The 27,618-nt window shown below is 46.3% G+C and overlaps 1 protein-coding gene across 1 annotated transcript in view; it reads left to right on the top strand.

Moving 5' to 3' along the window:
• CLPB (ClpB family mitochondrial disaggregase) overlaps positions 1 to 27,618 on the top strand; it is a 161,130-nt gene that overhangs the window by 70,722 nt on the left and 62,790 nt on the right. Inside the window, exon 6 of the mRNA XM_075017145.1 lies at positions 21,815 to 21,912. Within this exon, the coding sequence (XP_074873246.1) occupies positions 21,815 to 21,912 (98 nt within the window). The remainder of the gene's footprint in view (positions 1 to 21,814; positions 21,913 to 27,618) is intronic.

Below are 27,618 nucleotides of genomic sequence, written 5' to 3'. Positions count from 1 at the left end.
ATGAATAGAGAAGTGTTAATGGAATTAAATTAGTGTGAGAAATGTGAACGAGCAAACACTCCTGAAACACCAAGATACAAGCAGCAGAGACTTTTCGAAGCCAAAAATACAAAACCAGGATGATGATGGCTCATCAAGGGGTAACTGTAGCTCTCCCTTCTTGTGCATCACTGGGAGCAAAAGTATCTCATGGCAACTCTGAATGAGTAAGCGTTTAAGGAATGGCACAAGTTCAGTGCCATGTACTGTCTGAGAACAACAAGCAGTCCTGTGGCACCTTATAGACTAACAGATATTTTGGAGCATCAGCTTTCATGGGCAAAGACCCGCTGCGTCAGATGCGTCTGATAAAGCGGATCTTTGCCCATGAAAGCTGATGCTCCAAAATATCTGTTAATCTATAAGGTGCCACTGGACTTCTTGTTGTCGTCAAAGATACAAAGAACCACCATGGCTTAACAGCCATGTTAAAAAGGCAGTGAGAGAGAAAAGGGCAGCTTTTAAAAAGTGGAAGTCAAATCCTAGTGAGGAAAATAGAAAGGAACACAAACACTCCCAAATTAAGTGTCATAATGTAGTAAGAAAAGCCAAAAAAGATTTTGAGGAACAGCTAGCCAAAAATTAAAAAAAAGATAGTAAAATGTTTTTTAAATACATTAGGAGCAGGAAGCCCGCTAAAAAAGCAGTGGGGCCCTTAGACGATAAAGATATAAAAGGAGCGATCAAGGAAGACAGTGCCATTGCGGAGCGATTAAATGATTTCTTTGCTTCAGTCTTCACATCTGAGGATGTTACAGAGGTTCCTAAATCTGAGCCAGCCTTTTTAGGTGACAAATCTGAGGAACTCTCCCAGATTGAAGTGACATTAGAGGAGGTTTTGGAGTTAATTGATAAGCTGAATAGTAACAAGTCTCCAGGACCAGACGGTATTCACCCAAGGGTTCTGAAAGAACTCAATTGTGAAATTGTGGAGTTATTAACAGTGGTTTGTAACCTATCCTTTAAATCCGCTTCGGTACCCAATGACTGGAAGACGGCCAATATAACGCCAATATTTAAAAAAGGCTCTAGAGGAGACCCTGGCAATTATAGACCGATAAGTCTAACATCAGTACCAGGAAAATTAGTAGAAACAATAGTAAAGAATAAAATTGCAAGGCACGTAGAAGAGCACAAATTGTTGGGCAAAAGTCAGCATGGTTTCTGCAGAGGGAAGTCGTGTCTAACTAATCTATTAGAATTCTTTGAAGGGGTTAATAAACATGCGGACAAGGGGCACCCAGTGGACATAATATACCTAGATTTCCAGAAAGCCTTTGACACGGTCCCACACCAAAGGCTTTTATGTAAATTAGGTGGTCATGGGATAGGAGGAAAGATCCTTTCATGGATCGGGAATTGGTTAAAAGACAGAAAACAAAGGGTGGGAATAAATGGTAAATTTTCATAATGGAGGGGGGTAACTAGTGGTGTTCCCCAGGGGTCAGTCTTGGGACCGATCCTGTTCAACTTGTTCATCAATGATCTAGAAAATGAGGTAAGCAGTGAGGTGGCAAAGTTTGCAGATGACACCAAGTTGTTCAGGACAGTCAAAACCAAAAGGGATTGTGAAGAACTACAAAAAGATCTCAGCAAACTGAGTGACTGGGCAGCAAAATGGCAAATGAAATTTAATGTGGGTAAGTGTAAGGTAATGCACATTGGAAAAAATAACCCAAATTACACGTACAACATGATGGGGTCAAATTTAGCTACGACAGATCAGGAAAGGGATCTTGGAGTTATAGTGGATAGTTCTCTGAAGACATCCACGCAGTGTGCAGCGGCAGTTAGTAAAGCAAATAGGATGTTAGGAATTATTAAAAAAGGGATCGATAATAAGACAAAAGATATCATACTTCCCCTATATAAAACTATGGTACGCCCACATCTTGAGTACTGCGTGCAGATGTGGTCTCCTCACCTCAAAAAAGATATATTGGCATTAGAAAAGGTTCAGAAAAGGGCGACTAAGATGATTAGGGGTTTGGAACGGGTCCCATATGGGGAGAGGCTAGAGAGACTGGGACTTTTCAGTCTGGAAAAGAGGCGATTGAGGGGCGATATGATAGAGGTATATAAAATCATGAATGGTGTGGAGAAAGTGAATATAGAAAAATTATTTACCTTTTCCCATAATACAAGAACTAGGGGACACCAAATGAAATTGATGGGTAGTAGGTTCAAAACTAATAAAAGGAATTTTTTCTTCACACAGCGCACAGTCAACCTGTGGAACTCCTTGCCCGAGGAGGCTGTGAAGGCCAGGACTCTATTAGGGTTTAAAGAAGAGCTTGATAAATTTTTGCAGGTTAGGTCCATAAATGGCTATTAGCCAGGGGTAAAGTATGGTGCCCTAGCCTTCAGTACAAGGTCAGGAGATGGATGGCAGGAGATAAATCACTTGATCATTGTCTTCTGTTCTCCTTCTCTGGGGCACCTGGCATTGGCCACGGTCGGCAGACGGGATACTGGGCTGGATGGACCTTTGGTCTGACCCAGTATGGCCATTCTTATGTTCTTACAGACTAACACAGCTTCCTCTCTGATACATGTACTGTTTGAGTTTTCCTTCTGTGCCCTGCCCACATAATATCTGGAATTGACTACATGTGCTTCATGTTTGAAAAGCATACTCGGCAATAATGGCAGGCATGCATTTTGTTTGATAGGTGCGTGTAAAGTACTAGTGTGTTTAATTAACCATTTAACATTGGCACCATTTGAATATCATCTGTTTTCAGTTCTACAAGACAGGAGGTTCCAAAATACTGCACTGTGATTAGACAGTTGTTGCTTTCTAACAGGCTTACCCGCTTAGAGTATATCCAGTGTGAGAATTCTTGTCAGATGATCCAACAGCTGAAAGTTAGGGCCGAATTCCAATCTGAATTATAATACTGTCAACCAGTAGTAACTCTGTCGAAGGCAAATTAGGCTCTCAGGCTTGGTCTATACTAGGAAAGTAAGTCGATTTCAGATACACAATTCTAGATACAGCAATTGCGTAGCTGGAATCAAATTATCTGAAATAGACTTACCTGGCTGACCTCGCAATAGCAAGGAGTACAGGGGTCAACTGCCAACCCCAATAGGTCAATTTCATGCAGCTCTGCCTGAGGAATGAAATCAAACCCCCAGAAGATTGTCCCTGAGCAGGGTGATCTTCTGGCTAATGTAGACGTGGCCTCAGTTTACACCAACGTAACCGAGAACAGAACCTGGTATTTAGCTGGATAATTTGGTAAAACCCTTTTATGTTACAGTGAAAATATGTAGACACGTCCAGCATGTGTCATATTTGAGAAAATAAAAAGGAAGAACCTGGAGAGGATTAACTTGAGCTGCAAAGCCTGTTCCTTTGCAGGCTGGTCTGCGGTAATGGAAATGCAGAAAGGCCAAGCAAGAGCTAAGACAGTTACCAGTAACGAGCACAGCAGCGAATTAAGCTTGTCTACACTAGAGGGTTAAATCTATGCAAGATACGCAACTTAAGTTACCTAGCTTATGTCACTTAAATCAATGAAGTTGACATTGACTTAATTTGGTGTCTACATGGGAGCACATCTCCTGCCAGTGTAACTTCTGCCTCTCACTGGAAGACTGACGTTGACAGGAGAGTGCTCGCCGGTTGATTTGTCCAGTCTTCACCACTCCCTCTGAATTGTCACTGCTACATCAGTTGCAGCACCAGTTTAGCCTGTAGTGAAGACAAGCCCTAAGAGAGGAGTTGGAGGATTTTCCTCTCTTTTCTGGCACAACTCATGCAAGTATAATTTTGGCTATGGGACCACTTTTTTCCCTGAGGTACCTCTGAGTTTTAAAAAAAAAAAAAAAAGCCTGTGCGGGAGATCAGTACAAAGCTCATGCAACAGTTAGGTGCCACTTACATCATCAAAATAGCATAGTGCGTGAATTTCACCCTCAATGAAACGTAGTCAGCTACTGTAACCATTGGTGCAATAGGAGGAGTATTTTTAAAAGTGAACAATTTTTTTTTAATTTAAAACCATCGACTGTAGTTTAGAATCTTAACACTGCAGTGCTGTGTAACAACCTACGACTAGAGGCAACCCTGTCTATTTTAAATGGTCAAGCTAAATGGAATAAAATGAGCACATGGCAGAGCAAGGGGCTTGGACTCAGGACAACTGAATTGTGCTCCCAGCTATGATATAGATTCTGCTGTGTAAATCTTGAACAACTCATTTCTCCTCTCTTCTCTGTTTCTTTTCCCACCCTTTGTCTGTCTTGTCTGTATACATAGCAAACTCCTCTGCTCAGGGGCAGTTTCTGATGGTACGTTTATGCCTAGGACAATGGGGATAGGTGCTATCACTATACAAATTACGTGAAATCAGATATGTTGCTCTTTTAGGATGATTTTTTTAAATGATTTCTAAACCGATTTTTTAAAATGTTGCTCCTCTCCTGCAATCAAACAAAGTGGCACCTTAATCAGTATCTGTCCTAGGAAGGACTTTTCACCTAACACCACCTGTTTAGAAAATGAAAAGTAGTCTTAAAAACAGTGGAGCAGAATACTCACACGTGCAGGTGATAATCACAGCAAGAACTCAAAGCAGTCCCAGGATTAGCCCCCAGGTTTTAACTCCTGCTTCTATAAATGTTAAGTGTTTAACCCCAGAAAGGGCGGTTAGATCATCCAGTCTAACCTCCATTGTTTCATAGGCCATTAAATTTCACCCAGTTGTCTCTGCAGTGAGCCCAGCAACTTGTTTTACTAATGTAGAACTTGTGTTTGCCTAACACGTATCTTCCAGAAAGGCATCCAGTCCTGGTGTGAGGACATCAAGATGGTAAATCCACCATGTCTGTTGGCCATTTGTTTCAATATTTACTCACTCTCACCAGTAAAAATGTATGCTTGGCGCCTAATCTGAATTTGTCTGGCTTCTTGTTATGCTCTTCTCTGGCAGGTTAAATGGCCCTTTAAAACCAATTGTTTTCTCCCCCCCGAAGGTACTTGCACATTGTAATCATGTCAGTCAGGCCTTTTGATAAGCCATACAGATTGAGTTCTAGAATCTCACACCGTAAGGCATTTTTTGCGGATTTTCGATCATCTTTGTGATCTTTTCTGTACCCTCGCCATTCAGAATTTTGTGCAGGACTAAGTCAAACATCTTACATAACAACATAAGAATGGCCATACTGGGTCAGACCAAAGGTCCATCCAGCCCAGCATCCCATCTGCCGACGGTGGCCAATGCCAGGTGCCCCAGAGAAGGAGAACAGAAGACAATGATCAAGTGATTTATCTCCTGCCATCCATCTCCTGCCCTTGTTCTGAAGGCTAGGGCACCATACTTTATCCCTGGCTAATAGCCATTTATGGACCTAACCTGCAAAAATTTATCAAGCTCTTTTTTTAAACCCTAATAGAGTCCTGGCCTTCACAGCCTCCTCCAGCAAGGAGTTCCACAGGTTGACTGTGCGCTGCGTGAAGAAAAAATTCCTTTTATTAGTTTTGAACCTACTACCCATCAATTTCATTTGGTGTCCCCTAGTTCTTGTATTATGGGAAAAGGTAAATAATTTTTCTATATTCACTTTCTCCACACCATTCATGATTTTATATACCTCTATCATATCGCCCCTCAATCGCCTCTTTTCCAAACTGAAAAGTCCCAGTCTCTCTAGCCTCTCCCCATATGGGACCCGTTCCAAGCCCCTAATCATCTTAGTCGCCCTTTTCTGAACCTTTTCTAATGCCAATATATCTTTTTTGAGGTGAGGAGACCACATCTGCACGCAGTACTCAAGATGTGGGCGTACCATAGTTTTATATAGGGGAAGTATGATATCTTTTGTCTTATTATCGATCCCTTTTTTAATAATTCCTAACATCCTATTTGCCTTACTAACTGCCGCTGCACACTGCGTGGATGTCTTCAGAGAACTATCCACTATAACTCCAAGATCCCTTTCCTGATCTGTCGTAGCTAAATTTGACCCCATCATGTAGTACGTGTAATTTGGGTTATTTTTTCCAACATGCATTACCTTACACTTACCCACATTAAATTTCATTTGCCATTTTGCTGCCCAGTCACTCAGTTTGCTGAGATCTTTTTGTAGTTCTTCACAATCCCTTTTGGTTTTGACTGTCCTGAACAACTTGGTGTCATCTGCAAACTTTGCCACCTCACTGCTTACCTCATTTTCTAGATCATTGATGAACAAGTTGAACAGGATCGGTCCCAGGACTGACCCCTGGGGAACACCACTAGTTACCCTCCTCCATTGTGAAAATTTACCATTTATTCCCACCCTTTGTTTTCTGTCTTTTAACCAATTCCCGATCCATGAAAGGATCTTTCCTCCTATCCCATGACCACCTAATTTACATAAAAGCCTTTGGTGTGGGACCGTGTCAAAGGCTTTCTGGAAATCTAGGTATATTATGTCCACTGGGTGCCCCTTGTCCGCATGTTTATTAACCCCTTCAAAGAATTCTAATAGATTAGTTAGACACGACTTCCCTCTGCAGAAGCCATGCTGACTTTTGCCCAACAATTCGTGCTCTTCTACGTGCCTTGCAATTTTATTCTTTACTAGTGTTTCTACTAATTTGCCTGGTACTGATGTTAAACTTATCGGTCTATAATTGCCAGGGTCTCCTCTAGAGCCTTTTTTAAATATTGGCGTTATATTGGCCGTCTTCCAGTCATTTGGTACCAAAGTGGATTTAAAGGATAGGTTACAAACCACTGTTAATAACTCCACAATTTCACATTTGAGTTCTTTCAGAACCCTTGGGTGAATACCGTCTGGTCCTGGAGACTTGTTACTATTCAGCTTATCAATTAACTCCAAAACCTCCTCTAATGTCACTTCAATCTGAGTGAGTTCCTCAGATTTGTCACCTAAAAAGGCTGGCTCAGATTTAGGAACCTCTGTAACATCCTCAGACGTGAAGACTGAAGCAAAGAAATCATTTAATCGCTCCGCAATGGCACTGTCTTCCTTGATCGCTCCTTTTATATCTTTATCGTCTAAGGGCCCCACTGCTTTTTTAGCAGGCTTCCTGCTTCTAATGTATTTAAAAAACATTTTACTATCATTTTTTGAATTTTTGGCTAGCTGTTCCTCATAATCTTTTTTGGCTTTTCTTACTACATTATGACACTTAATTTGGGAGTGTTTATGTTCCTTTCTATTTTCCTCACTAGGATTTGACTTCCTCTTTTTAAAAGCTGCCCTTTTCTCTCTCACTGCCTTTTTAACATGGCTGTTTAGCCATGGTGGTTCTTTGTTAGGTCTCTTACTGTGTTTTTTTATTTGGGGTATACGTTTAAGTTGGGCCTCTAGTATGGTGTCTTTAAACAGTTTCCATGCAGCTTCCAGGGATTTTAGTTTAATTACTCTACCTTTTAGTTTCTGTTTAACTAGCTTCCTCATTTTAGTGTAATTCCCCTTTTTGAAATTAAATGCCAGAGTGTTTGACCGCTGCGGTGTTCTTCCCAACATAGGAATATTAAAAGTTATTATATTGTGGTCACTATTTCCAAGCGGTCCAGTAACAGTTACCTCTTGGACCAGATCCTGCGTTCCAGTCAAGACTAGATCGAGAATTGACTCTCCCCTTGTGGGTTCCTGTACTAGCTGCTCCAAGAAGCAGTCATTTAAGGCATCAAGAAATTTAATCTCTGAATCCCGTCCTGAGGTGACATGCACCCAATCAATATGGGGATAGTTGAAATCTCCTATTATTACTGTGTTTTTTATTTTGATAGCCTCTCTAATCTCCCTTAACATTTCAGCATCACTATCACTGTCCTGGTTAGGTGGTCGGTAATATATTATAATATAATATATCTTGCCCAAGTTTTGGTACATTACCTTCATGTAATTCTCTTTGTCAACCAAATTTGTAGTCTCATCAAAGACTGAAATCGGTTGTGAGAGAATCTGTTTTCTTTCAAACTACATTGACTGACATTAAGTGTATTCTTACCCTTTAATTCTTGATCAGTTGAGTCCCATATCAGTCCTGCTATTACTTTGCCTGGGACTGACCTCATACCACTTTGGTTGCCTGTTATTTTGTTCGTTGTTGTGCTTGCTTGATTAACAGCTATAAAGTGGGCTGCTCTGAGGCTGTGTGCTGAGCCAAGTGGTCAGCTAAGCAAGGCTCTAGCCTGCCATTCTTTGATCTCTAATCCTTTAGTATGCCTTGACAAGATGCTGGGGCTGATTCAGGACAAACAGGGGGTTCAAAAGCCAGCTCCTAAGTGACCAGACAAGCCAGGAAATGAGCACAAAGGAAGAGTTTTGTAAGGGAAATTAGAGTGGGGGCTTAAGAGTCAGATACACTTAATAATTCAATATTGATAAATGCGAAGTTGTGCACATTGCAAAATGTAATCCGAACTATCCATACCAACCAAAGGGATTGAAACGATCTGTTCCCACTCAGGAGGGAGATCTCGGAATCATCGTAGATCATTCTTGGAAGACATCTGTTCAGTGTGCAGCAGCAGGCAAAAAGCTACCCATGTTATGAACCGTTAGGAAAGAAGTAGACAGTAGGACAGAAAATGTCAAAATGCCACTATAGAAATCTATGGCTCTCTAACAGCTTGACTGTTCCATGTTGTTCTTATCGCCCCCATCTCAAAAAGGTAAATGAGGATACATCTATGCTACCCAGTAGACTGACCCAGTCAGAGGTGATCTTCCAGGGTTCAATTTTGCATGCCTATTGGGGATGCATGAAATCGAACCATCGGGGGTCGACGGTCTACCCCTGTGCTGAATCTCACGAGGGGTAATGATGGGGAGAGTTTCTCCCGTTGACCTGCCTCAGTGAGGATGGCTCGGTAAGTCGATTGTAGATAAATCAATTCCAGCTACGCAATTGCCATAGCTGGAATTGTGTATCTGCCATCGACTTCAAAGTCTAGTGTAGACCTGGTCTTAGAATTGGAAAGTGTACGGGAAAGTGCAACAAACGTTGTTAAGGGTACAGAAAAGCTTCAACCTGAAGAGAGATTTGAATGATTGTGAGTGTTCATCTTGGGGAAGAGCGGACTGAAGGGAAATGTGACGTGGGTGTGTAAAATTGTGACTAGTGTGGAGAAAGTGAATAAGGAGGGTTATTTACTCCTTCCCATGACACGAGAACCAGGGGTGAACCAGAGAAATGAACAAGCAGGAGACTTAAAACAAACATAAGGAAACACTTCTCTACACAATGCTCAGTCTGCCTGTGGATCTCATTGCTGGGCTTGATGTGACAAAGTATAACGAAGCTCACAAAGAAACGAGGTAAGTTCATGGAGGATAGGTCCATCAGTGGCTATTAGACAAGAGGGCCAGGGATGCAATCCTGTGCTCCAGCCTCTCAGTGTTGGAAATGGAAATGGACAATTAGTGATTGATAAATTTCTCTGTTCTGTTTATACTCTCTGAAGCATCTGGCATTGGCCACTGTTGGAAGACAGAATCCTGGGCTAGACAGACCATTGATCTGACCCAGCATGGCCATTCTTATATGTAGCTGCCTATAGTGATCCTGGTCATCCAGCTTCCCATTTTTAAGAATATTAGCATGACATTAGAACTCTTCCAGTCTTCTAGGATTTCCCTAGAAGCCTGGAAGACATCACTGGGACAGACAGCTCCCCAGCCTGTTCTTTTAGGACAGAGGTGGCCAACCAGTTAAGGACTAAAGGCATAGGGTGCAAAAAACCACATATTATATATTTGTTTTCATCTATCTATATGGATCTATCCATAATACATGGCTCAATGTCCTCCCCTTGCACACAGAGCAGGGTGCTCCCAGCCCCCGGCTCTAACCCAATAATCCTCCCCACCTCCAGAACCAGGCACCCCTAGGTCCCCACTATAAGCCAATCCTCCACCCCTCCCCTAAACCAGGCACCCTCAACCCCCTGTGCTAAGCCAATCCCTCTCCCCTCCCCAAAAGCTGGCACCCCCAGACCCCACCCCAGCTCTAACACAATGACCTCCCACTCCCCAGTTCCCTGCTCAGACTTGACGCCAACAACTCACCAGAGCCACTGCTGCCCTGTACTTCTCCCAGCAAGTGCTAGGGCACAGGAGCAGGGTGGCGGGCAGCACTCCTGGCTCATGGCTTCAAGCAGGAGCTGCATTTAATTGCTCAAAGAGTCTGTTGTGGCTCAAGAGCCATGTGTTGGACTCCCCTGCTTTAGGTCTGCTGCGTGTAAGTTATCCAGGTCTGCTGATTTAAAAATATTTATGATGTCTAATCATAAATGTCTAAAAATAGATGATGTCTAATATCCTTTTCAGTTATTAATGAGCTGGAAGGTACTTCATTATCTTTCTGTGGTACAACTATGTCATCCCTGCTTCTTTCCAAAGGCAGAGGGAAGTATTTGTTGAGCATGTCTCCCTTTTCTTCATCATTATTAACACTTTTACCCTGTCTGGTTAGTGATGGGCCTATTGGTAGGATTTCAGTTGCTCCTAATATACTTTAAAAAACCTCCGTTCTGTTATCCTTAGCCCCACTAGCTGTTTTTTCTTCTACGAGTGTCCCCATGGGTGCTCCACGTTAGGTGTCGGGCTCGCCCCGGCGCCGCAGGTCGAATCTTTCCAGCAGTTTCTGCCGGACCGCACATGCGCCGGTGCGCGCCGCTCCCTTGCGCGCTCCCAGCCACATGCGCGATCCAGTCCCCGCCAGTTCCTCTTTAACCGCCATCGGCTGCAGACGGAATCCACTCAGGCTATGGCCAGAGTCAGCGTATTTAATGTTCTTAAAGTGTTTTAGAGTTTCTTTTTCAGTCTTTTAGATTAAGTTAGCTTGTTACTGTTTTCCAAAAAAAAAAAAAAAAAGGGAGTGGGGGGGAAGGAGTAAAGCTTCCAGTCTTAGTAACAAGCGGAGCACCGGAGGCCTGGGGACGTAGGGCCATTAGGCCTCCTGCCGCGGCAGGCTGAGTCAGAGAGGGGAACAGGCACAGAGAAGGTGCTAAGTACCCTATTAACATCTCAAAGACTCACCATAATGTCCTCTTCAGGATTCAAAAAGTGTGAGTCATGTTGCGAAGAGATGCCGGCCTCCGACGGGCACAGTCAGTGTATAAGGTGCCTTGGGGAATCTCATGTCACCCAGAAATGTTCCTTCTGCGCTAAGCTCACAGCCAGAGCAAAGAAGGATAGGGAGATGCGGCTCAAAATGCTGCTCTTCGACAAGGCCCTCCAGCCAGACGTGCCGGAGCGGCCGCAGCAGGAGGGACCCGCAGGGGCCCATTAAAAGGAAAGCTGCCTCCCTCACCCCGTCAGCGCAAAAACAGAGGAAGCTCTCACCAACCCGATCCCTGCCGGCAGCCACAGCGAGCAGGACGGGTGGAGCGCATAGCCCCCAGCCGCAGTCACAGCTGAGCAGCGGCGGCACGGAGACGCACGTGGCAGAGGCTGAGCCTCCGATAATCAAACAGCCGCCCCGCGCCGCGGGCAGGGCGGCGGCCAGGCAAGTGCCGGAACCGGCGGCACCGCAGGCAGCAGCACCGATGCCCGGGGAACCGGCGGTGCAGAGCGCACAGGCACGCGGCCTGCAGGCACCGGGGGAGACGACCCGCGTGGCACCGCAGCGGAGCGTGCCGAGCGCAGCGCAGACAACGGGGCCGAGATCCCCAATGCGAAAGGGGGTGGAGCCAGCCCCACAGGGGAGGGGAAAGGCAGCGCAGAAAACCCGGCACTGCAGCCCTTCTCCAGACAGGGCTGCAGGGCTGCTCACTCTGAGCCCTCCGCTCATGCTGCGGACCCCAACAAGAAGGCAGGGGTCACCCCCAACCTATCCTGAGCCCCCATCCCCATTCCTACAGCCAGCCTCACCATGGCTTGGACCACCTTCGCCCTTTTTGGGCTTTGAACCTTTGGAGTACTACCAAAAGTCAGTCTCTCCAGTATCTCAATTATCCAGACGATCTCGCTCTCCCAGGCACAGGGGGTATGCGCCTCGAGAGTGGTCCAGGTCCCCATCCCAGGAGCAGTGCCCGTGTTGCCATGGTCGCTCCTATCACGTGGGGCATAGACACCTTAGGCATACTCCCAGGGACAGATCCCCCCAGAGGGCAATCGCGGACGGGGACGGAAACGCAGATATCTCAGGGGGAGTTGATTCTGGAACCCCGAGATTTTCCCTCGCAAATATCTAGCTAGAGGATGTATCACCGTCAACAGGACACAGAGGGGTCCAGAGAGGCTTACCCTAGCGGTTCCTCGCTATCTTCCCCTGACGAGGCCACGGCCCCAGGGGACGTCCATCCTCCGGACGATCTCAAACAGTTCCAAGAGCTGTTTAAAAGGGTGGCCTTCACTCAAGGCATCCAAACAGCGGAGGTGCAGGAGAAACACCATAAGCTCCTTAAAAACCTGAGACCTCCGGCCTCTTCCAAAATAGCTATTCCGCTTGATGAAGCAATCATGGAGTCCGCCACCACAATATGGCAGACCCCTGCGTCCACTCCACCTATAAACAAGAGAGCGGATAAGAAGTACTTCGTCCCGGCGCAGGGCATGGAGTTCCTGTTCAGCCACCCGCAACCAAATTCTCTTTTGGTGGAATTGTCTCAACAGAGGTCGAAAACTTCTCAGTACAAGACAGAGGGAACGGACAAAGATGCCAAGAAACTAGAGTTGTTTGGCAGAAAGGTCTACTCCTCCTCTACCCTACTGTTGAGAATGGCGAATTACGCAGCGCATCTAGCGAACCATAATTTTGACAACTACTCCAGGCTGATTTCCCTCATGGACTCGCTTCCAGAGGACAAGAAGCCGGTGCTCAAGGCCATCGTGCAGGAAGAAAAAGTATTACCCTCAGCAAAGACGGTACCAGTATCAACCACAGCGTCCCCAGTACCACAGGGGTTACGAGCAAGGGCGACATCAACAGCACCAGCAATACAGAACTCCCAGGCGACGTTCCCAACAGAGCCGTGCGTCCTCGGGGCAGGGCCAAAGGCCACAAGTTTGACACACAGATCCAGGGCTGCACCATCGCTACCATCGCGCAATGTCATCCGAAGCTATTATTCCACCATCGCCTCCGACCATTCTACGACCAGTGGCAAAGGATCACCACAGACAAATGGGTGCTGGAGATCATAGCCACGGGGTACGCGATCCCCTTCCAGTCGCTCCCACCGCCACGACCTCCACCCAGGCCCTACCTAAAGGATGCCTCCCATGAAGCGAGACTCAAGCAGGAGGTAGACCATCTCATACTCATAGGGGCAGTGGAAAGAGTGCCGGAGCAACTTCGAGGGAAAGGGTTCTACTCCAGATATTTCCTCACGGAAAAAAAAGACAGGAGGCTGGAGGCCCATCCTAGATCTTCGGGGCCTCAACCGGTACCTGCGCAAGCAACGCTTTCGGATGATTACAGTCGCCTCTATACTTACGGCACTGGACGATGGAGATTGGTTCGCAGCCCTTGACTTACAGGATGCGTATTTCCACATAACTATCCACCTGGCTCACAGACGCTTTCCTCCGGTTTATGGTAGGCACAGAACATTTTCAATACAAGGTTCTGCCATTCGGCCTCTCCTCGGCCCCCAGAGTCTTCACCAAGACCTTGGCAGTGGTGTCAGCCTACTGGCACAGACAGGGGGTGTTTATATTCCCATATCTGGACGACTGCCTACTGAAAGGGGCCTCGAAGGAGGAGGTACTTTGCATGATGCGCGTCACAGCAGGCATGTTCTCTTCGCTGGGCCTGGTCATCAATCTGGCAAAATCAAAGATAGACCCCACACGGGACATAAAGTTCATAGGGGCACGTATAAATTCTATCACAGTAAGGGTTTATCTACCAAAGACACGCTTTCGAGCCATCGGTTCCCTCGTGCAGGTCATCACCTTCAGCCCTACAGTGCCGGTTCTGACGTGCTTACAGCTGCTGGGCCACATGGCAGCAGTGACGTTTGTAGTACACAACGCCAGGTTACACATGCGCAGCATGCAGCACTGGCTGGCGAGCGTCTACAAACCGGCAGCACATACCATTCACAGGGTGGTGTCGCCCACGACAGAGGTGCGCAGATCCCTGCAATGGTGGGTGAACCCCAAGAACATGCTAACAGGGGTGCCCTTTCACCAACCACAAATATCGGTTTTCCTCACTACAGACGCCTCCCACATAGGGTGGGGAGCACACATGGCCAAAGAGGTGACGCAAGGACTGTGGTCCTCCACATTACAGTCACTGCACATAAATATACTGGAGCTCAGAGCAGTGTTCAACGCCTGCAGACACTTTCGAGACCATATACAAGGCAAAGTAGTCGGGATCAGTACAGACAATATCTCCACCATGTTTTATATAAATCGGCAAGGAGGAGCTCGTTCCCGTGCCTTATGTGCGGAAGCAGTCCAATTGTGGAACTGGTGCATCGCCAACAATATAACCTTGAAAGTCTCGTACTTACCAGGCGCTCACAATGTGAAGGCAGACCAGCTGAGCAGGCGCTTCGCACTCACGCACAAGTGGCAGATCCGTTCCGATCTGCTACGACCAATCTTTCACGCATGGGGTTTTCCCCAGATAGACCTGTTTGCCACTCAACACAACAAGAAGTACCCACGATACTGCTCCAGGGCAGGACTGGGATGGGGGTCCCTGGGGGATGCATTCGCGATCTCGTGGAGGGGCCCCCTGCTTTACACATTTCCTCCCACAGTGCTTATCCACAAAGTCTTGCAGAAAGCCAGGAGTGAGGGAGCCCGAATGATCCTAGTAGTCCCAACGTGGGATCGACAGCAATGGTTCCCCTTACTCCTGCGCATGTCGGACCGTCCACTGATGCCCCTCACGGTGGCGCCGGATCTGCTTACGCAAGCTCAGGGGTCCATAGTGCATCCACACCCCCGAGGCCTACGACTACAGGCATGGTTAATGTATGGCTCAGCTCCCTAGAGAGCACATGTACGGAGGAAGTGCAACAAGTCCTAGAAAGTAGCAGGAGGACTTCCACCAGGAAGACCTACAAGCAGAAATGGACTAGCTTCACTGCATGGTGTTCTACCAAACAGTTAGCCCCCCTTGCTGTGCCTATACCTGTAATATTAGAGTATTTACTGGATCTCAAGAGAGGAGGACTCTCCCTTCCTTGTTAAAGGTCCACCTTGCCGCTATTTCGGCTTTCAGACATGAGGAGGAAGGGCACACGGTGTTTGCCCATCCCATGGTTACCAGGTTCCTCAAAGGGCTGGTAAACCTATACCCACCTCGGAAACCGCTTCCACCTTCGTGGCGCTTGGACCTGGTGCTTAGTGCGCTAACAGGACCACCGTTTGAACCTTTAGCCACGGTTTCCCTCTGTCTCCTTACGATAAAGACGACCTTTCTTCTCGCAATCACGTCAGCTCACAGGGTGAGCGAGCTTGCAGCAGTTATGGCAACGCCACCCTGCACAGTATTTTCCAAGGAGGCGGTAACCTTACGGCTGCATCCAGCCTTCGTTCCCAAAGTTTCTTCAGAGTTTCATATTAACGAACCTATAGTTTTACCCTCGTTTTATCCAAAGCCTCATAACTCTAACAAAGAGGCGCACCTACACTTCCTGGACGTGAGGAGGGCGCTGGCTTTCTATATAGACAGGACTAAGTCCTTCCGGAAAACAGATAGACTCCTAGTCTCTCTCGCTCCCGAATCAAAAGGAGAAGGAAGGTCTCTCTTCGCAGAGAATCTCAAAGCACATCGTATCCTGCATAAAAATGTGCTACGAACTCAAAAAGACTCCTTTACTGGCCCCGCCCAGGGCTCACTCCACTAGGGCGGTGGCGGCATCAACAGCCTTTTTCAAGGGCGTTGCGCTAAAAGACATTTGCAGAGCAGCGACCTGGTCATCCTATGACACCTTCGCCAAACATTACGCCCTTCACAGGGTGTTCCAAGAGGATACCCGTCTCTCGACAGCGGTCCTCTCGGGGACAAGCTGCACATGATCCGATTACCCACCTCCTATCTTGGGTTACTGCTGGGTAGTCACCTAACGTGGAGCACCCACGGGGACACTCGTAGAAGAAAGAGAAGTTACTCACCGTAGTAACGGTGGTTCTTCGAGATGTGTCCCCGTGGGTGCTCCACTACCCGCCCATCCTCCCCGCTTCGGATCTCTGTTTAGTGTTTTGCAGGAGCATCCGAGGCAGTTGGTCAAGGAACTGGCGGGGACCGGATCGCGCACGTGGCCGGGAGCGCGCAAGGGAGCGGCGCGCGCCGGCGCATGCGCGGTCCAGCAGAAACTGCTGGAAAGATCCGACCTGCGGCGCCGGGGCGAGCCCGACACCTAACGTGGAGCACCCACGGGGACACATCTCGAAGAACCACCGTTACTACAGTGAGTAACTTCTCATTTTCCCCGATGGCACAAATTTCCCTTATCAATCTTCTACACTCCTAACCCCCAAACACCCCAAATTTGTTGGCTTATGAGTCTGAAGTGGCTACTGTAGGGCAGCAAAAACTGTTTAGTATTAATACTGTATGTTAAAAGCTACCTGTGAAATATTTACACCGTATTGATTTAAAAACAGGTTTATTTTACTGGAAAAAGGGGTGATCCTGCTAATTCAATCACAGAGGACTCGGGAGGACAGAAGTCTTTGTATATTACTTTAACTAACCATGAAGAGTAATAATAATGTCACAGCTTGTCAAAGCTGATGGCTGATGACATGGTGTAATCCCCAGCAAGTCATATGGGCCGCTATCTCCTGGTGAATCCTTGACTGTTTTGGTGCTTGAAACAAGACCATAGAGAGAAGTAACTGTGGAAGCAAATTGCTTTTAGCACACCTGAGTGTGTGGGCAGTGCATGTAATTAGTTTCAGTGTCTGACAGGTCTGAGGAGCTTCTGTAGGTCTAGAAAAAGGTGCTGGCATTGAGTGTATCTTTCTTGGTAATCCCAACAGCATAAATCTTTATAGGTTTAGGTTTCCCCCAGTTCTGTGTGGAATTAACTTTTGTTTAAATAAGAGGACTGTGCTTGGCTTAGAGAAACTGAGGACTTGACGCTGCAAAGCCTTGCTCTCTTGGGGCAGAATTCTGCCCTGAATTCCATCAAGCATGTCAGAATTCAGGAATTTAGCTGAAAAGCCACCCTGCAGCATGCCGCAGACTCTGACATGCACCAGCCGTACAGAGAGGGGGCAGTGTGCTTTCTGCTGCAGGCCTAGCTATGCAGGGTGAAGCTACCGCTCCCTGCCCAATTTCGGAGAGCTAATGCTGTGAGCAGTCCTCAGTTGTAAGGACTTCCCTGCCCCAGGAGATTCTGGCTAACCCCGGAGCTCCTTGTGCTTTCTCCTCACCTGCACTATAATGGGAAGCCAGGATTGTCCAATGTGTGTGAAATGGGGTGGACTAAACCCAGTGTCCCCTCCAGGAGGCCGGGGTCTTGCTGCACTCCATCCCAGCAAGAGGAGCAGACAAAAGGTCCTTCGGGGATAATAGAGCATCTCTGCTGCAGCCAATCAGGGTCCAGCAGGCTGATATAAAAGAAGCTGCTGGGATCAGGCCAGGCAGTTCTCAGGAGCTCGACCCTGGCAGATCTCCATACTGTTTGAGACCTGCAGCACTTTGGACAGCTCCGAGTGCGAGATGAATTTAGACCTGGGCAAGGGCAAGACCCAGACCCAGTGCCTAAGCTAATATCCAACAGCACGGTGGACAGGGCTGGACAGATCCTCACCCCAGAACCTTGGAGACAGTCAGGCAAAGACCTGTGCCACAGAGGGGCAGGCGTAAGCAGGTGACCCCGTTACAAAGTCTCTCTCCTTCTGTCAGGCTGGTTTTACCGTGGAGTTTAGATTATACAAGTGACAAGCCTTTGTCAGCTGATGAAGATAATTGTTCTGTTTGTACCAGAGCAGCTCTGCTGATATGTGTATGGGTTGCTGCACTGTAAGAATACAGCATTATCACTATCCTTCTGTGCTTTCTTTAGTGTGTGAACAAAGTAAAGAAGGTTTAGTGTGAGTTGTGAGTGTCATTCTGCTCAGGCTCCTTTGCAAACCGCATCTCTCTCTGACCGGACGAGGACACAGGTGGTCTCGTGGTGCTTGCCAGCAGACATTTTGTCCATGGCAGAGACACCAAAGAAGGGTGATCTGAAAAGAAAGGTCAGGGTTAGACTCAGTGACAGGACGGCTGATTCAGTATGTTAGTAGAACTATAGTCTGTAGGACTGTTTGTATAACATCCAACTATACTGTGTGTCAGGTTCCAACTCATGCAATTTATTCTCCTCTATCCATCTCTTGGAGAAAAATAATTACCTACTTACCTACTTGTATCAGTATCGTTTGAGCATCTCTCAACACCCTTGTGAGGATCTGAAGTATTATCCCCATTATAAAGGAGGAGATGCTACAGGAGAAACGGACAGTGACTTGCCCAAGTTCATTCATGGCAAGTGCAGCAGAGCTGGGAATGGACCCCAAGTATCATTACCTTTGCTCATTCATGTTGCTGAGTCCCATCTCAGCTGCTTGTAACTTAGGCTGTGTCTACACAAGGCAAAATAAGTCTGCTACTGATATGCAACTCTAGCTCCGGCAATTGCGTAGCTAAAATCGAGGTATCTGCATTCAGCTACCGTGGCTGTCCATACTGGAGAAGGTTGATGGGAGAGTTTCTCACACTGACCTCCCTTACTCCTCGCATCTCGAGAAGAGCACAAGAGTTAACTGCGACCCTTGAAAGGTAGATTTCACAAAGCCATACGAGACATGCGAAATTGAACCCCAGAAGATCAATCTGCTCAGGGTCGATCTTCCGGAGTTGTGTCAACGTAGCCTTAGACAAGAAAGGTTATGATAAAATCACCATTAAATATCCTTATCTACCCCAGCCCCTCCCATTACAGCCTCTGCCAGCCCATCTTCACAGGAGGCTTGGGAAAGCTTCCATCTCTCTTACATGCTGTGCATAGGGTTGTCCTTCTCACAGAGTGTCCCCCACCCCCAACTTCCCCGTCTAGGAGTTATTAAAAATTTGCCACTGAATAAAGCAGCATAAATCTGTGTGGTGCCAGCATCCACCCATCCTGAGCCCTATTGACAGTTATCTGGAATCTGAAGGAATTCAAGACAAATTGTTAAGCGGATGGAGTTAATAAAATTTGAAAAATTGAGACCTGTCACTCCACTAAACTTTTTTCAATACCACTGACAGAAACATATTTCCCCAATGAGTGACCTTATGCAGCTGCTCCAGTTCCACATTGCTGCACTGATGCTAGAAGTGAACTAGCCTGCTATTTATCAAATATTATAAGCTAGAGCCTACTAATATGAACAAGGGGGAGGTGGACGCCTTGCACAGCCTGGGGTGTTGCCCAGGTGTTGATCCTCAGCTAGAGACAGCTAGTGGGAGGTGACAAATGGCCTACTATTAAGGATCTAAAGGTTGGCGCCCTCTCAGTGCACACAATAGATTGCCCTGACTGCTCTGTCCAAAACGCTCTGCTCTCTGAGCCAGCTGCCTGGCGTGTGGGGAGGGCGTGGGGGTGGGGGTGGGGGGAGTGGGAGCGAAGGAAGGTCAGGCCAGGGCTCTTATGAACTAGTAGCCACTTTTGTGTTCTATTAGCAAACGAGTGACCCGTTATTTATTAAAGCGTAATATTTTATTGAGGTGAAATCGACCAGTTGTATGAGTCAGGTTCTATCAATTATTGCAGCAATTAGTCAAGTCGTCAAAGCCATTATTAACAGGGGGATTAGGCCAATATTGGATAGCCATCGCCGATAGATCCACGGCAAAAAAGAAACAATCAGCCTGCTGAAAGGAAAGCAGACCTGGCGTCCAGGATGTCTTCATCTGGGGAGCCAGAAAACTTTTTCCCCACTTTGTTCCCAAACTAGCACAGACTGAAAGTGTTTTTGAAAACATCCGGGCTGCAGATACGTTTTGGGGCCACTGTCTCTTTAAAGATATTGAGCGGCCAGCCCAGGCAGTGTACAATCTCACCTGTCCCAGTCATATGCTTTATTTGCAATGACAAGGCTTGCAATAGAAATTACTCTATGTCGAATGTTTATGGAGCACATTTTTCATTCTGTAAGCAAATATAGATCCCCAATGCCAGCGCTTAAAATGGCTAATCTCTCCGGTTCGTGATCGGAGGAAGCCCTCTTCGCGACAGCTCTTCAGTTTAGTGTGATTGCTGCTCACTGTTCCTGAGTGTTGGTAGCGCGCTTTGTGGGGCAGGTTGCATTTTGCAGGAGAAAATACAGCTTCATCAGTATGTGTTAAATGAGCAACGGAGTGCTCAATTCTGAATTTGCTCTCTCCAATAACCCATGTAGGCGAATAGGAAAGAATGAGAAGCAGCGTTTATAAAAACTCGGTCTCGTTGGAGGGACCACATAACTCCACTTCGGTACTTTGCAGTTTTTCTGTGCACTGTACAGATGTTTCCTGTCCGTCCCGTGCATTCCAGTGAACGTTATCCCCGTTTTACTGATGGGCTAACAGACAATGAGTCAGTGTCAGAGCCACTGAGCAGAACCCTGGAATCCCTTGCTCCAAGGCCTGTGCTTTGTCCACAATGTCAGTGCTTCTCAAAAGTTTCACAGACCACTCTCACTTTAGAAGATACTGACTGGCTAGTTAGCGCAAGATGGCTGGTTAAAGCCTCAGAGCTTCGAGTTATGGGCAGATTGGACATTGCATAGTCCTCGTTTCTTGGTTGGAAACAGCAGGCTGCCACACATATGGTATGGGATGTTGAGATGTAGCTCTGCCTTTGCAAGTGTACCATGAAAGGCTCGGATACCCTGAGTCTCTCACAGTGAGGTCTCTGAAGCTGGTATCTTCGACGAGTTCCCTGTGTATCTTTATTACATCTACCAGTCCTAATCCCAGACCAAATAGCTAGTGGACCATCTTTTGCCCTATCTGCCATTAAGGCGCTAGGGACCGGTTGATTTGATCTTTGCCTTCCCCAGTTCAGTCAGGTTAAGGTAGCTGTGGGGTGGTGGGAAGTAGTCTTAGCGTTAGCACATTGTATGGAGGTTAGGTCCATAAAAGGCTATTAGCCAAGGGGTAGGAATGGTGTCCCTGGCTTCTGTTTGTCAGAGGCTGGAGGTGGATGGCAGGAGACAAGTTGCTTGATCATTGTCTTCCGTCCACCCCCTCTGTGGCTCCTGGCACTGGCCACTGTTGGCAGATGGGATGCTGGGCTAGATGGACCTTTGGTCTGACCCAGTAATGGCCCTTCTTATGTTAGGTAACTTCCTTCATAAGGGCACATATCTGAGTCTCTCTGTATTTGTGATTCACGAAGAGATGCGTAGCCCCACAGAAGACGATTCACTGCAGAAATGCAGCCACTTCTGGGGCAGAAGGCAGCAGGTGTTTAACGGGCCACAGCAAATCTTAGACAACAGTTCAGACCAGGAAGTGAAGAAGAATACAGCATCCAGTTGAAACTGGAGTAGTTCCATGGAGCTGCCATAAGCCCAGTAGTTGGTGCTTTTATGAAGCTGTGTTTTGTTTTGGGTAGTCTGTGTGCTTTCCTCATCAGAGCAGCTTTTCCCTGCCAAGTCGATTGTTATCAGTGACTCTTCTTTTGTTGTTCTGCTGACATCCTTACATGTGCTGGTTGTACTAGTCCCCTTCCAATCTGAATAGCTGTCAAAGCAAAGGTTAGAAGAAGACAGTGGGGAATGCTGGGGGTGGGGGTTGCAAGTTGTGCTTCATGTTTATTCTGTGCCATGTTTGAACTCTGATCCTTCCTTTTCCCCCTGCGATCAGGTGCCAGCCCCCTGCAGAGGAATGAAATGGGGCACACACCACTGGATTATGCCCGTGATGGGGAGGTCATGAAACTGCTGAAAGCATCGGAAACAAAGGTGAGTCTAATAAAGATTCCGGTGACTTACTATTTCCTTTTCAGCTACGGAGACAAGACTTCCAGCCCCTATGCCTTCGGGAAGGATACCTTGGCATGGTTACAGCTCTGATCCTTTCAGTATATCTGGTATGGACTTAGTTATATCACATAGAACTCAGAAGTGTTGAATTATGTTTAGATGTATCTATGGCCAGCTGTTCTGCCGCTTGTGTTCCTTTTTGGTGGCTTATTGCTGTGATGCATACCACAGATAAGTTCACCTGTTGTCCCCTTACCCCAGAAGCGTCTAGGCAGAGTATAGTAACATCAGAATGCTGTCTCCATCTTCTCTTCTGAAATGCCTGGGATTTGTGGGTTTAAGACATATACTTGTGTGAGTTCTCACCTAGCAGGCGAGTGACCGGAGTGGGATCTAGGAACTCCTGAGCACCAGTCTGGACTTCTGGAATGGCCTCGAGCCATTCACCTCGTTTCCCCAAGTCTCATTTGTTTCCTCGATATGAGGGAACCACACCTACTGCACAAGGGTGTGTTTGTAAAGGGGAGGGAAAAAAAACCCAAAACAACTGGAATAACTGAGATCAGCAGTTGCAGTAAAGAGCCCATGAAGTGAATAAGGCTGGAGTAGGGGAAGCTTGAAATGCAGATAACAGCATTACATGCATTGGGAACAAAGGCACAGAGCAGATAAGTGACTTAACCAAGCTGACAGAGCAGAGATTGAATTCAGATTTCCCAAGTTAAAGCTAATGTCTTAAGCACTGGATCATCCTTCTTCTTTTCCTTGTAATTATAAAGCTCCTGGTAGACGGGTAGAACTGATCTCAGTATCAAGTGGCATTTCAAGTTTTTAAGATAACAAGAGTTTATTAAAATGGGAATCAAGTCATTATGAAGTAAAACTAATGATTTACACTTCTGGAATGCTATTCTTAGAATCTCAAGTCACCCAGTGCATACTACCTTACAACCTTCCTGCCAAGTCAATAGGTGTCAGCATCCCCATTTTACAGATGGAGATGCTGAGGTCCATAAAGGTAAAGGCCCATGTTGTCAAAAGTGGCCTCTAATTTTGAGTGCCTCCATTTTTCTTACCAGGTTTTAAACATAGAAACTGCCCTCTTGAGAACGTGGGCCTAAAAACTTGCTGAGGCTGGGAGGATGAGACGTGTGTTAAACTCTTTGCTAATCTGCTAATTAGCCTGATTTTAAGCAAAGCCTAATGTCCTTGGTCAAACCTAGAGTCTTGGCCAAGGTCCCACAGGACGTCTTTGGTGGAGCAAAGAGTAGAAGCTAGGTATCCTGGCTGCTAGTCCCCTGCTCTGACCACTAGACTATTGCCATGTCTTAACTATACACTGCCTATTACAAGAAGGAAGAGCTTGACTGTGGCTGTTCTCCATAGAACTGATGCTTCTCGTATTAGCTTGGGGGCATTGCTTGGAGTGAGCCGTAACAGTCAGGGCTGCTCTTCAAAAGTTTTAAAGCAGAAATGTTGAGAGAGAAATTCTTAAATCATTGAGAAGAGAAAAAAATCATCTCTTGGTTAAATGGCCTCTGGAGTACAGCATCCGCGAGTGAGTATACGGAAGAGAGAGGAGAAATAAATATATGTGGATGTTGTTGATGAAAATGATTCAGGGTGTATATAAAACATAACTCTGTGCAGATGGTTTGTAATGAATATTCTGCTGAGGGGGATGTGATGGTATCAAGTTTGCATTCCCACTCCTGCATCTGCATTCCACTGAGAGTCTTTGAGAATTTATTTCTCATTTTCATCTCTGTTGGAGAATGAATTGGCAGGACTATTCACCAGATAGTCGTATCACATATATTTTATTTACATATCCGTGTGACAGAGTAACAAGGAGCTTTCATAGGTATTTTTAATTTTTTTTTTTTAAAAAGAATTCTGTGCATGCTTCTGCTGTGTTTTAGGCCTCTTGTTTTGTGTGTAGGCCAGCTGATTCACGTGGCTAAACAAGTTAATGAAACCTGAGTAAGTTGCCACACAGAATAAAGGAATATGCCAAAGTAGGTAAGGAGGTGGTAAAGAGGCCAGGATCTAGTCTTGTATGAATTATACTGTTGATGAAAGGTGGCCAGTTAACAACCTTGAAGATCGAAGTCCTTATATTTTTCACCAGTTTAGGGGAATTGCAGGCACTTGCCCACTGTTGGCTTGATGGTGTGCTTCAGCTCTGAGTTAGTTGCTGTGCCTGTTCTGTTCTTAAGCTCTCTGTTCAAAGTCCCAGTAGGAAAGCCAGTATAAAATGGGTGACTTCAGGCTTGCCAAAAGCTCCATAAACCTGCCACAGCCAGAGCAAGAGCATAGCTCTCCTGTATCCCAGACATCTTACACCACAAATCACCCCTGTTGCTGCTGGCTTTCTCTCAGGCTCTGGCCTTCCTGTATCAGACAGCCATACTATGCGGTGTCCATCCATAGAATTACATTGTCAAAGACATGCCTGTATGTATTAAAAAATAAGAGCAGGATCCAAATAACCTAATAAGAAACAATGATCTCGAGCCAAATTAATCCGTGCTGTACCAGAGTTGCTCCAAGGTAGATTTGCCCCTTGGTGTGAATGGTCACCCAAAATCACCAAAGACTGCCATTACTTTAATAGCTCCGTTTGTATCCTGGACACGTTTTCCAGCTGAAAACATATATAATCCTGGTTTATTTAATCTTCTTTTTAATTTCTTTTCCTGTAATATAAAAGCTGTTGTGTCCTACACATTCCCAGGTTCTCTGGAGCCCCACTAGCAGCTGTGCTTTTGAACCTCTGTTCTATGAATATTTTCTCATAAATGAAATCATGGCTGGGAGGGGTGCCATAGTGGATAAAAAAATAATAAAAGTTAGTGATTACAATTACCGTGCTCATATTAGCAGCTGGGAGCCAGGGATTGCTATCTCAAGGTGAGGTCTGACAAAGCGAATAGAGTGCATCTCTTATTGAAAAGATGAGTTCTCCTCCTTTACATTTGGCACCATGTCACAAGAATCTCTTAGCCCAGGTGAAAATAGGAGCTTTGTTGCCTCCTGCCTAGCATCTCTTTCAGAGCACGTAACACTGGTGTAATCCCCTTATATGGCAATGATGTTCCATAATAGTTTAATCATAAGAACTAGAGATCAATTATCAGATGGGGAAAGCAGTCCCCACTCATAGCACTTCACACCAAGGAGTGGAGTGTCACTTTCATTGGGGGCTGGTCAGCTGCCCAGAGAACATTTGACCGAAGTCAAACATAGACAAGGTCAGGTTGGTTTCCCCTCCAGTAGTGCCAGTATAGTGGGAATGCACTGGTCTCAGGGCAACAGGAAGGAAACAAGCAGTCATAGAATCATAGAATGCTAGGACTGGAAGGGACCTTGAGAGGTCTTCGTGTCCAGCCCCCTGCCCTCATGGCAGGACCAAGTACTGTCTAGACCATCACTGGTAGACACTTATCTAGCTTGTTCTTAAATATCTCCAGTGATGGAGATTCCACAGCCTCCCTAGGCAATTTATTCCACTGTTTGACCACCCTGACAGTTAGGAACTTTTCCCTAATGTCCAACCTAAACCTTCCTTGCTGCGGTTTAAGCCCATTGCTTCTTGTTCTATCCTCAGAGGCCAAGAAGAACAAATTTCCTCCCTCCTCATGACACCCTTTTAGATACCTGAAAACTACTGTCATGTCTCCCCTTAATCTTCGTTTTTCCAAACTAAATAAGTCCAATTCTTTCAGCCTTTCTTCATAAGTCATGTTCTCTAGACCTTTGATCATTCTTGTTGCTCTTTTCTGGACCATTTCCAATTTCTCCACATCTTTCTTGAAATGCGGCGCCCAGAACTGGACACAATACTCCAACTGAAGCCTAACCAGCGCAGAGTAGAGCGGAAGAATAACTTCTCGTGTCTTGTTCACAGCACACCTGTTAATGCATCCCAGAATCACGTCTGCTTTTTTTGCAACAGTATCACACTGTTGACTCATATTTAGCTTGTGGTCCACTATAACCCCTAGATCCCTTTCTGCCACACTCCTTCCTAGACAGTCGCTTCCCATTCTGTATGTGTGAAACTGATAGTTCCTTCCTAAGTAGAACACTTTGCATTTGTCTTTACTGAACTTCATCCTGAATGCAGATTAAGGAACGATTGTGACTTGCATTGTAAGGAGCCTTGTGCACTTATGCACAAGGAAAAAAGTGGTTCATGTCAAAAATGAGTGAAAGTTATGTTTTGCTACTAAACAGTGAGATCCTGACCCCACCCCACTCCACCCCACCCCCTACTCCAGCCCAGGGCTGTGGCAGCATGAATGGGCTCTGAAAGCCCCAGTTCTGACTGGAGGAGGAGGAGTCCAACGTCACAGACACAGATGAGACAAATGTCAGGCTGTATTCTGAAGGCCCCCTCACTCGTGCTGGTGAAGGGAGTGTGCCGGTGCTACGGGTGTGGCTGCAGCCCACAGTCCAGCAGAGATTGAGGGCAGTGCTGTAGCCCGTACTGAAGTCCAGGGCTGAGTTACACCACGAGCCTCCCCAGCAAGGGTTTGGAGAGCAGAAAGTAGGCTTAAAGTCATTTAACTCCACATCCTTCTGGGCTATAAGGTTTCCATGGGGCATCGTGGAGTCAGAACAAGAGTCTCACCAAAAGAGCTAACAAAGGTGGGTTCCAGCACTTCAGTCCTTCCTCTCAAACGTCGACAGGTTGCTGTCATTGGCTCCATCAGTGTCTCTGGGACCCTCTGCAGTCACTGCTCTGCCATCTCCTTTGTGGCAAGAGCCGTTTTCTAAGATAAGCGCTGCACTTCCTCCAGCTAGACGGCACAAACTCCACCATGCTGCAAGCTTTGGAGCAAGAGTTATGCTTCTGCCCCCAAATTTGAGTCTTTAGTGTGTTAAATTACATACAACCTGCTGTAATATTGGAGATTTTCTGGGCGCCGCTCAAAGGACCAAATCAAGGCAAACTGCTTAAAGACTGACTTACAGCCCAAGACTGGGGGTCTTCTATTATAAGGCACACCAAACCAGTCACAAAGAGCACTTTTGTTTGCACACTGGCTAGCAAGAAGTCACATGCCCAATTCTCTCGCACATGCCAGCTTCTTGCATCCCACAACAGGATCCCGCCTCATAGAGATGAGAGGTTATGAAAACCAGTCTCACTAAATCCAAACAGTCTTCTGATCCCAAGTGACCAGCCATATTCTCAGACCTTGCCCAAAAGAGCGAACTGTGCCAGTCCTTTAGAATTATTAACAAAAGAAAGAATAAGTTGAGAGGTTTAAAACTGTTAAAACAATCAAATTACAGACACCGATCTCACAGTTCTTGATGCAGGCCTGCAGCAGAGGTGGAACAAATTGCTATCTTTAAAGTCAACTGGAATACATCGTTTGTTAGGATGGGTCATCAGTTCTTCCAGGCCTAAGTTCGTAGCTGAAGTGGTGAGCTGGAGTGAAGACAAACATGGAAGAATCCCAGGGCCCTCTTTTTATACCCTCATCCATGTGGAGAAAATTGCATTGTTCTTGCTGTGTAAAAAGCATGCCCAAGACAAAGCCTGTCACATGAGTAGGTCACCTGTCCGTGTCCTATTTAGGCAATCAGCCATAGCCTGTCTGCTTGACTGCATGTTTACAGCCAAGTTCACCAAATGTGGGCTGGCGCCTGATAAGGCCCTTTGATTGTCAA

Source organism: Carettochelys insculpta, chromosome 1, assembly GCF_033958435.1.
Source record: "Carettochelys insculpta isolate YL-2023 chromosome 1, ASM3395843v1, whole genome shotgun sequence".
Lineage (NCBI taxonomy): Eukaryota > Metazoa > Chordata > Testudines > Carettochelyidae > Carettochelys > Carettochelys insculpta.
Note: the sequence above shows the minus strand (reverse complement) of the source record. Positions and strands in the feature narration are given on the sequence as shown.